Raw genomic sequence first — 12,187 nt, forward strand, 5'->3', positions numbered from 1 at the left:
CAAACTTTAAAGTAGTCTAAATGAAAATCTGTCGCATATTACGAAGTAAAAATGACGTATTTAAATATGTACGGTGGGAAATTAAAAAAAATTTCTTCATGAAACATTATCTTCACTCAATATTTTAATGCTCATTGGCAGAGTTGAGTGTAAGGTGTTCCACAGTAATAAGTTACTGTATTCTAATTACATTTTTACGAGGAACGCAGTAATGTAACGAATTACATTTTACATTTGTGTACTCTGATTACAGTTACTAAAGTCAATGTAATTGCGTTACTTGCGTTACAAATATAATATTTAGAAGAAAAAAATGCTTAATTTAAATCACGTTTTCCGCTGCAATTTCAGAAAATAAGCTTTTGCTTTTGAATTGCTGGAAAACTGATCTGAAATGGTTGCTGTCGAGAGTGGTTGCTTCTTTAAGTGAAAATACAGACATCACTTTGATTTGAGCGTAAAAACTAAAATATTCCTGTGAAATTCAGTCTATGTCCACTCTCTAAAGAACTTTCCACCACCTTTATCTCGACCAGCAACTTGTTCAAGCATTTGAACAAAAGCCTTCTACGACAATACTCATGACCAAGGAGGACACCGGCACCCAAAAAATACAGCGGTTTGACTCAGCCTAAACAGGCTAAATTGGATTTTTGTGCAGGAAGCGTAGCTGCTTATGGGGCCGTACACGTATTGCGTCATATGTGCATATTGGCAGCGTATATATTGCACACGCTAACATTTCCCAGGCACTCCCAGTTGAAAACCATGAGTCACGTGACAACAACTGACTGATCAGTTTCATACTTTGTAAGGAATATACACAGTTAGGTAGACTAATTACCTCAGACAAACACAGAACACCCAAACACTGCAGTGCTTTTTCATACTATGGATGTCAATGGTTACAGGTATCCAGTTTTCTTCATGTCCTTCTTTTGTGATCAAAAAAAAAAAGAAAAAGAAAAAGACAAACAGGTTTGGAACAAGTGAATAAAGAGAAAACTTTAAGTTTTGGGTGAACTATCACTTTGACTGCTGTGATCAACCCATTGTAATGTTCTTCAATGATTATTAAATTACTGAAAGAGCTGCAGTTTATTCTGTATTTTATATGTGTTAAAGTATCTTCAAAGTAAAGTAATTAGTAATCTGATTACTTTTTACATTATGTAATTAGTAATGAAATGAGATTACAATTTTCCAGTAGTAATCAGTCATTTTTAATCGATTACTTCTTAAAAGTAACTTACCCAACACTGGTCTTTGGCATAAAAGAAAAATGTATAATTTTAAAGCATTGCCAAAAATGTATAAATGTGACACAAGCCTGGTTTTGTGGTCCACAAAATGTTTCAATTATATTTTTTAATTATATTAATAATTACAAAATATAGTTAAATATATTAATAAAATTAAATATAATGACATTTATCTAGAAAAGACGCTTAAGAGTCTGCAATAAAAACTCAAGGTAGCCAGGCAGTACTTTGCAACACAAAAGCCCTTGTGCGCATGAACACGTTTGTACCTGTGCTGTGATGCAGATAATCAGTGCTCAGATTTAGTACATATGTGCAGTAATTATCATCACGCACCAACACAAGGGTCAGAATGAGCTCCAGACGGGTGGCATATGAATATGAGAGTGTACGTAGATCTGTGTTCATTTTTCCACCCGCCGGCATCTACCCTCCCTCCCTCCCCTCCACACCCGCCTCCGCCTGCAGCTGCCAGATGAGCCCCAGAAAACACCGCGTCTGGAGCAGGTGATGCAAACTGCTGAATTATCTGAGAAACAACAACTGAAACGCTCTGTCGCCCTTCCATATGGTCTAATGTGGACAAAAATAACCTGGATGGGCAGTCAAGAGTGAAAAACAAATTGCTTTCTGATAATAATAATATAATAGCTGTTGTATTGAGAAGGTGTTTCTTGACTCTTGCGTGATGCGCAGTGTGGTTTACACATGGTTTTGTTTGCTTTGTGGTCTGAACTTTTTGATGCTAGAGACATTTAAATAATAAAAAATTTAATACAAATATAAATGAATCAACAATCATTAATGTTATTAACTATTAATTGTTTGTTAATAATTATTAGCTTTAATTATATACACTTTTCAGACGTTTAATTTTTAATTAAAATTAAAATATAATAATATTAATTCAAATAGAGACATTTAAATTATAAAAACCTAATTACAAATATAAATTAATCAACACTCTAATGTTTTCAAATATTAATAGTTTGTTAATAATTATCAGCTGTAATTAATTTATAGAATTTCATTTTAGTTTGAATTTACGTCTGAAAAGTGTATATAATTCATTCAAATAGAGACATTTAAATAATAAAAAACTAAATACAAATATAAATGAATCTTTTACCTAAATTAATGTTGTTAAAAATTTGTATGTTTTAATATTTTGTATTTATAAACTATTAATAAACACTTTAATAATAGCTTAATACTCAAAAGTCTAAAAGGGACCTATGAAATAAATATATATAATTTTGTAAATAAAGATCTTTATATAAAGAAGCAATTAATTTTTTTATTAATAAAAAAAAAACTTAAAAATAAAAACAGTTTTCCCCTCACAAAGCACTGGATGTACTTATATTATCATTAAACTAAATACTATTAAGAAATGAGAGACAGATTTAGATGAACCAATCTCAGATGAAATTTGGCACAAAATAATACAAGGAATTTTCGCATCATCCATATGCCTCAGACATGCTGTAATACAATTCAAAATTGTTCATCATTTGCACTGGTCTAAAGTCAGACTCGCTAAGATCAATGCTAGAACCCATATGCGATCGGTGTAGGCAGGCTCCTGCTACTCTGCTGCACATGTCCAAAGCTTTACATGTACTGGATTAGTATTTTTGAGACCTTTGAGGCATTTGGGGTGGTAGTAGAGCCATCACTATTTCTCGCGTTGTTCGGGGTGGCCCCTGAGAAAGCTACTCTCAACATAAGACAAATTAAAATGTTAGCCTTTGGTTCTTTTCTGGCTAGAAGATATTGTTAAAATGGAAAGGCCCTATTCCATCAACACATAGTCACTGGATAAGAGAAGTGATGTCTCATCTTAAGTTGGAGAAAATAACTATCAAAAGGGTCTGTTAAGACATTTTATAAGGTCTGGTATATTGTTCCAAGACCAGGGGCCTCATGTATCAACGCTGCGTACACACAAAAAACTTTGCATATGCCAGATTTCACGCTAACGTTTGGATTTACTAACGATGAAATTAACGTGAGAATGTGCGTTGGTCCACGCCAACTTCATGTCTGTGTGTCTTCTGTGTGTTTGTTTTATTTCCATTGGCGCCTCCTAGAGGCAATTATGTTAAATCGCACAATACAAAGTATTCTTGACCCATGCAATGCCAGATGTATGGGATCATCCACATGTCTAGCAGGTATATAAGGTTTCCATACCATGCAGTTGACCAGCCAAACATTAAAGCGCAATTTGCAGCGATCGCCGGTTTTCCCAATGTAATTGGAGCAATTGACTGCACGCACATTGCTATAAAGGCGCCATCTGACGATGAATTTGCATACGTGAATCAGAAACATTTCCATTCAATAAATGTGCAAATAATATGTGATGCTCAAATGCGCTTAACAAATATTGTAGCAAGGTGGCCTTGTTCAACCCATGGTTCATTCATCCTCACAAACAGCATGGTTGGGATGAGGCTCCAAGGTGGCAGGCACTCGGTCTGTTGTAGAGCGGGCGATTGGGCTGCTGAAATGCCGGTGGCGCTGCCTTGATAAGAGCCTCAAAGTGTGTTAGTTCAGCATCCCCTGTTCCCCCGCCGGTTCGGTCAACACTTTGACAGTGCGCCGCTGTTCTCCTCTTAACCTGCACCTTTACATCGGACCATTTCTTTTTTAATTTGTTCACAGGGCAATGTTCAGACTCCACTGCATTAACCACATCAGCAATTTTTTTTCTTTTGTTATTAATTCCGGAGGACAAACTTGCAAATAACACAGTTTTTCTCCGGAATACATCCGATAGGAGCACCTCCAATTCACATCCTGTGAAGTTTCTCTTCTTGCTTGCTTTTGCCATTGCTTTTTTGTTTGGTTTTACCAAAGTGGAGTCATTACCATATTTATTAGGGGGAGGAGGCAGGGAGGGGTTTTGCACTCGTGCGCTCAGTTTCACGTTAATTCGGATGTACAAAGAGAATATGAGTGGGATTTTGCACACGCAGTGTTTCATACATCAGAATTTTTTACTGAGTACGCACATATACAGCTTTGTCCGTACGCAATGTTTTAATATGAATTCAACGCAAATCTTTGTACATGAGGCCCCTGGTGTTCTGCGAAAGGAGTGTTTTGTTTTTGTTTTTTGTTTACCCTGTATAACGTGAAAAACAAATAATAAAACCTTGAGCAAAACTAAATACTATTTACTAATACAAATGATAAAAATAAATAGGTAATTATTAATAAAATCATCATTATTATTATTCAAATTATTATTATTAAAGGCCCATTCATACCAAGCATGATAACAATAAAAAGACGTTGTAATATTAGTAACTATTTTAAACAATTTATCATATTGATAACGTATCTCAAGTAATTGTAATGTTTTAGCTCCACAAACATGCATAATCTTTCCCTTGAAATGAAAAACTAACACTTTCAAAACAATAAAAAACATAACTTATTAATAGTGAAAGCAATATAAATTCTATTGAAAATATTAATATTTTCAAAGTTGGTTGTTGCCAAAATCTTTTTAAACACACACAACCCCTAAAAGTTTACGAACGCCCTTGTTGGACCTCAGTTTTAAAAATGGTTTTAAGTTTTAACCTACTGAAACAAATTGCTTTAAATAAAAAGCATCTGCAATGTGCCAAACAATCCATCCTCTCCAGTTCCACAAAGCCCAAACTCACCCTGCGGCTCAGTGTTTTTGTCAGCTGTGAGGCCGTTGCTGTTCTGCCGGTCTGCGCTGTGTTTGTAGGGGCCTGGTGGGACCCTCCACTCCAGAGCCTGCAGTCTGTCCTGCGCCGCGGCGTCATGCAGGATCTCCATCTGCTTGGCCAACAGACGCTCCAGCTGAACCTATAATATGCACAGACAGCAGGGAGTCACACAGGCGGATGTGTACAGCACCAAACGTACAGTGTGAAAAAAATCATTTCCAATATTCACCATTCACAAACATACTGCAACTGCAGTGACGCAAAACAAAACTAACCATAAATAAGACCCATGGATAATGCTGCTAACTCACATTTGCACATCTGACAGGGTTTTACAGTTACTATATGTACAGTTAAAGTCAGAATTATTAGCACTCCTGAAATGTTAGCCCCCCTGTATATTTTTTGCCCCGATTTCTGTTTAACAGAAAGATTTTTTTCAATACATTGTTGGAATATAATAGTTTTAATAACTCATTTCTAATCATTTATTTATTTTATCCTTGCCATGATGACAGTAATATATAATATATATTATATATATATATAATAATCTGGTAAAAATAATATTTTACCAGATATTTTTCAAGATACTAGTATTCATCTTAAAGTAACATTGAAAAGCTTATTCTGTTGACCATTAAAAAAATATTACTTAAGGGGGCTAATAATGTTTACGTTAAAATGGCTTTAAAAAAATTTTAACTGCTTTTATTCTCACCAAAATAAAACAAATAAGACTTTCTCCAGAAGAAAAAAATATTATAGGAAATACTGTGAAAAATTCATTGCTCTGTTAAACCTAATTTGGGAAATATTTGAAAAAGAAAATAAATTCACAAGACGGCTAATAATGTTGACTTTAAATGTATACTTTTAATATGTTTGGTTGTACATCTAAAAGGTGACACACTGACTGAGGATGATTATTAAAAACCACAATATGTGCAATTGTATCACATTTGCATATCAAACAGGGGTTCAGAGTTGGCCCATGGTCACTTTTGATTTGGCTTGCCAGCCAATCAGATGGGGACAAATAATGGGGATGGTTGGGGCGAATCCCTCAAACAGAGATTGTCATTTCTAATTGAACATAACCTTTTGTTTGCGTCATGATCACCAGCAATCCAGGCTTGAAGTTTGCTGGTAAGCATTCATTTTTACTCAGATTGCAATTCTGTCACCATATAAACTACAACTGCCTTCTGGCACCACACACACACCTGTTCTGGTTCTCCATTGATTACACATACACACACAGATGGGAGCTGCTCAAGAACTGACTACACAGAACATATAAACTGCTCACATTGACTCACATCTTGTTTCTGTTACAAAGCATCACGCAAGTGTTTTCCTAGCCTTGTCTAGCCGTGTTTTTGACCCTTTGCCTTGTTTTAATGTTTCTTTTGTTTTCGCTGCCTGTCTTGACCTGTTTTTGACCACATATTTTTTGATTACCTTTATGCACCTGTTTGCACCCTTGTTGACCAACCCAGGCTCATTTTGAAAAAAGTACCTGTATATTCATTTCTGGAGAGCGCCAAATAAGTCCCAGGAGCTACATTTTCTTGTAGTTTATGTTTTCGCGAATCCAATAAAGGTGAATGCTTTTTCAGATCTCAAATTTCTCTTGTGAGTGCCATTCGCGCCTGCTGTTCACATGCAAATTTGTTTGACTGACTGAATGAATGACTGACTGATCGGCTGACCCACCCTTCCCTAAACCCAACCAATAGTATTTTAAAAAGCACCGATTAACCAGCACCCACCTACTTCTCTAAACCCAACTGACAGTTTTAAAAAGCAATCCAGAAAGAAAAGCCCTCGCCTGATTTTAACTGAAATTAAATGTTTCAATTAAATGTTATGAATCAATCAGATTTCTTAAAGGGTCATGAAACCCTAAAACACATTTATTTAGATGTTGATATATATGTGTGGCACCTTGCTAAAAACACTATTAGGACACATATATTTCAGTAGAGTAAAAAAAAACTATAATTATTCACACGGTGGCCCAGTGGTTAGCACGGTCTTCTCACAGCAAGAATGTCACTGGTTCGAGTCCCGGCTGGGTCAGTTGGCATTTCTGTGTGGAGTTTACATGTTCTCCCTGTGTTCACGTGGGTTTCCTCCGGGTGCAAAGACATGCGCTATTGGTAAATTGAATGAGCTAAATTGGCTGTAGTGTATGTGTTTGCATGTGAGAGTGTATTCCCAGTGATGGGTTGCAGCTGGAAGGGCATCCGCTATGTAAAACTAAGGAAAATGAATGTATTAATTAAATTAGGAAGTCACCATGGCATCTTTAATGTAATACAGTTTGGGATATTTAGCTTCAGCCCACCACCCTCAATCAAGTTTGGGCATTCCTGCTTTAAATAATGTATTATAAAGACATAGATTTTTCCAAGGATGATCAAAATAATTATTGAAAACCCAAAATAAGTGTGGAGCTGGAATCACTCTATTAATTCCAGTAGCACCCCTCCTACATGTGCAACAGCATGCTACCTAGAGAGGCAAACAAAACTTTCTGTTCTGACTTTTTTTTTTACACAGGAAGATGCTATTCACAGCTACAAAATGACACGTTTCCACTTCAAAACACAAAAGCAGCATAATTAACTGATGTTTCTTCGACAATGCGTCCCTGTCAATCTATCTATTGAAAAACAGAGCAATTAAAGAGGAAAAAAAGCAGCTCTGAATGTTTTAAATGCTAAAAAGTTGCTCTTACAGCTCAAAAAAAAAAGGTGTCAACTCTGTCTCATATGCAGAGGCGATAAATAGGCACAAATGAAACAGCTGTTTACAGGAAGTTAGGAAAGTACATAAAAAGCAAACACTTCTAGCTATTGTCAGAGCTGCACAATTCTGGATAAATAAAGAATTGCAATTTTTTGAGATAAAAGAGGCATCACGAATCAAGTCAGAATAGACAACTAAATGAAATGGTTTACTATAGGCTCTGGAAACATGTTATCTGTTGAAGTTTGTTTAAAAATATGTAAAAAAAAAAAATTGCAAAAATTGTTATTTGGCTAAATGGTTTGTATGAATGATTCAATGACTCGCTCACAAAGATGTCTCTTGTTTCAAAACTGAATGAATCAGCATTTTTGAATTAATCTTTTGAACATTTTATATTTTTAAAGTCACATATCACAACTAAAGCTTGAGGAGCCATAGGCCTATTTGCATACTCAAGTTTGATTTTGGCTTTAAAGTGTAAAGCTATTTAATAAACAATTAGTAATATATATTATAGTTTTTAGCACAATATTCTCAATTTATATTGTATATTTTTTAAGTATAAGTTTATACTGAAATCTCAGAGGGGCATGGTGGCTCAGTGGTTAGTACTGTCACCTCAAAGCAAGAAGGTCACTGGTTCGAGTACTGGCTGGGCCAGTTGTCATTTCTGTGTGAATAAAGCTAAATTTGCCTCAAGGCCCGTTCACACCGGGACGCTTTTTGCTTGCGTTTTCCGTCGGCGTTTAACACCTCATGACTAAATACAGGGTGACAATGTGATCTCCACCAATCAGATTGGCACTTTTGTTCACGTGCACAGAGCTGCTGAAGTTACATTAAATAGCACTTGGAGGCGCTCAAGTGCAAAACTGTCATTGAGAGCGCACCTTGAAGAAGATGCCCAGAGGTGATATGAACGTGGAGCTGCTTATTGCACTGGTGAACAATAAACATTTCTTCATCGCTAGAGCTGCTACTTGCACCATCCATGCTTGTTCGAATCGCCAGTAACTTAACAAACGTGTCAACTTTCTCTCTTCTTCTGTGTGACAAGTGTAAGAAGCTTAAAGTTGTGTAGCGCCACCGTGTGCAGCGAGGTCTTTGTTTTTCATTAAAAGCTATCTAATGTCAAGGAGTGATTTTGCATACTCTTCTGCTCGACGCCAGTGAAAATCGCTTTGGTTTAAATGCAGGAAAACATCTTGAAAAAAGCGTCTCGGTGTGTGCGAGCCTTTAGTGTATGAGTGTGTGTGAATGTGAGAGTGTATGGGTGATTTCCAGTACTAGGTTGTGGCTGGTAGGACATCCACTGCGAAAATATATGCCGGAATAGTTGGCGGTACATTTCGCTGTGGCAACCTCTGATAAATAAGGGACTAAGCCGAAGGAGAATGAAATGAATGAAATCTCAGACCTTTAATGGCAGAGCGGTCTCTCCAAGTAAAGTTTCACAAACTAATTTCGAGAGGAGCATGTGATATGATTGAGCACGCCTGGATTCTCATCTGTAATCAGTAATAATCCAATCAGAGTGACCCAAGCTTACTATAAATGGATCATTTTCATCTCTACCTCGTTTTGGAAGAATCCCCCCTTCCACCCCATCTCCTCCCTTTTCTAAGGGAGGCTCTCAAGACCTACCTGATCTCGAATCCCCTTATATGCTTATTGACTGGGCGGGAGCCTTGGGCTCAAGTATCTCCAAGCTCAGGGTTCTCTCTCTGGACAGCATGCCAAAGCTATTAACGCTAAGCATATCTAAGTGGGAACTCTTGAAAAAGAGTTCACAAGTGTGCTTATTGCCAAAAGAGTTCACATTAATATAGACTTTTGCCAAAAAGGCCATTTCTTTCTGCTCTTTTTAGTGGAAAATATTCCATACTTTGTATTTTTATGAAGAAAACAAAAATATTTATGGTGATTAAAATTGTGCTTTTGCAACACCAGATCAGGTGGGGGCCTAAGACTTTGGCACAGTACTGTATGTCTAATTTGTGTTAGAAAGAGTCTATTTTTGTGGAAAAAGGGTGAATTTTGAATCAAAATGTTGAAAGCAAAAAGCAAAAGTCTTCAGTAAGGACATCCGCTACACTTTCTAACAGTTTATATTTGTCAATTCTCAGTATGTCTGTACATCATGAGGCAGAATTGACAATAAAGCTGACTCTGACTAACAAAATTCAACCACTGATTTACCCTCTATTGGAATTGCTGACCAAAAGTAGGTCACGGTCAGGAGGACAGGTGAAGCTCTCGCAGCTACTGAAGCAAAACCCAGCATGATAGGCTAGCAGAGCGAGACGTGTGGTGGTAGACACAGACATGAAGACGGCGCCTGAGAGCATTCCTCTCCCACACACAAATAAACACACTGTCATAATGCAGTCAGTCACCTGGATGTTCCGCCCGAGCGTCTCCTCTCCTTTAGATCTGGCGTGGGCAAGCTGCTCCTTAAGGGTCTCCTGGCGCATGTGAATGGCCTGCAGCGCCTCCTGGAGGTCAAAACAGCCGTCCTGCAAATCGATACACAATGTCACATCAACAAACTAAAAAAAAATGGTCTAATTGCATCTGCTGTCAATGATGGGGATTCCAATGGACAGGGCTTACAAAGTCAGTTCTTTGTAATGTTGCATTATATTTGCTTTTAAATGTCGAAATGTTAACGTTTTTGACATATATATATATATATATATATATATATATATATATATATATATATATATATATATATATATATATATATATATATATATATATATATATATATATATATATATATATATATATATACACACACACACACACACACATACGTACAGTGCCCCATTTTATCAGGATACACAGACAATGATAAATATATTCCATTGAAGATTGCATTAAGGTAGCATAAACTGCTGTTCGGAGAAAGAGTTGCTTTTTCTTCCCTACTGGGAGTGAAACAACTTCTCCAAAAACAAACAAACAATCAAAAACAAACTAAAAAGTAGATTTGGTCCAGGAATTGATTCGATCATTGTGTGTTTGGCGATACAGTAGCTGCACCTATTACCAGGTCTTCAGGTTATTGAGAGTGGGAGGGGAAGTTATTTTGATTGAAGATTATGAAGGAACATAAATATGAAAACAATTTATGGCACTACGCATGTGTTCATTATGAAGAATCAAATTACACAAAAAACTTGACACACCACATATAAACACAATAAATGTCACAGCTGAATGCCACCGCCTCCTAAAGTCCACAAACCACAACAGCATTGGTCAGAGAACTGAAAACCTTACTATTAGAAATGAATCACTCTCTTGTCGAAGGTCCACGAGGTTAATGTGACATTTGTAAAATACCTGAACAATTCCAAGACATGCTGTTAATCTCAACCACTTCCCAGAGCAAAGCCACCAATTTTTCGCTAACGCTGTGCAAAAAAAGAAGCGTAACTCCTCTGAGGCGAAAAGGTCAGATACTTAATAAAATGTCATCCCACTTAAGAATCCCCTCAGGATGAGTTTCATCCGACAAGCAGAGGAACAAACAGTACATTCTGTCCGACGGGCCGCTACATCTGTTTAGAATGTTCATGTGGGACAGGTTATATAGCTGTAACCTGCTTAAATCATATGGATCTGTTAAAATAAAATAAAAAATAAAAGCCTGTCGTTGCTTTTGTAATGTCACAGGGTTAAAGTTAGGGGTTAGTTATCTTTTATCAAACACTGGATAAGTAAATGGGTCTATTATTACATGTTTTTTTCACACAAAGGATTATTTGCAAAAGTCTGTTTGGCGGGTTGACGTCAGAACCCAACGTCAGACAAATGTTGCATTTTTGGGTACTTTCCAAAGCAACCTAAAAAACAACCAAATATCAATGTCTAATGATGTTACAGCTTGACACTGTGTGAACATTACCACTATGATGTCTATCAGACATTGGATTTTGGTTGCCATACCTGACGAATAAATGTCAGTATTTGACGTCAACATGATGTTGGTTAAAAATGTTGGCTCAACGTTGGATTTTGGTCACTTTCCAACACAAACTAAAATCAACAAAATCTCAGCGTCATTTCACGCTGTTATTGGATGTCAAAATAATATTGTCCTTAGATGCTGGCAACCTAAATCTAACATCTTATGATGTTGTGTGTCTGCTGGGAGCCAACACCCCTGTATTTCCCGAGAGTCTCCCGTATTTCAGAGCCATCTCCCATCACACTCCCATTTTGTCATTTCTCCCAAAAAACTCCCGTAATTTCACCCCACCCTCGTTTCTCAGCTTTTTAACACATTCTGTAACACCCCCAGATCGCAAACTTTGGTATAGTATGCAATCTTAACGGCCGCAGCCGATTTGAATGTTATCAGTCAATGGGCGTTATCAGCTGATAGATATGGGACAGTAGGGGTGTTCTGTTTTTATCCATCCACATGGTTAATCAGCTATA

At 36.8% G+C, this 12,187-nt stretch overlaps 1 protein-coding gene across 2 annotated transcripts in view; it reads right to left on the minus strand.

Annotated features, from left to right (window-relative positions):
* nab1b (NGFI-A binding protein 1b (EGR1 binding protein 1)) overlaps positions 1-12,187 on the minus strand; it is a 46,330-nt gene that overhangs the window by 13,876 nt on the left and 20,267 nt on the right. For both annotated transcript variants that reach the window (XM_056466027.1, XM_056466029.1), the window contains exons 5-6: positions 10,132-10,251; positions 4,946-5,114 (exon numbers count right to left, since the gene is read on the minus strand). In XM_056466027.1, the coding sequence (XP_056322002.1) occupies positions 4,946-5,114; positions 10,132-10,251 (289 nt within the window). The remainder of the gene's footprint in view (positions 1-4,945; positions 5,115-10,131; positions 10,252-12,187) is intronic.

Source organism: Danio aesculapii, chromosome 9 (assembly GCF_903798145.1).
Source record: "Danio aesculapii chromosome 9, fDanAes4.1, whole genome shotgun sequence".
Classification (NCBI taxonomy): Eukaryota; Metazoa; Chordata; class Actinopteri; order Cypriniformes; family Danionidae; genus Danio; species Danio aesculapii.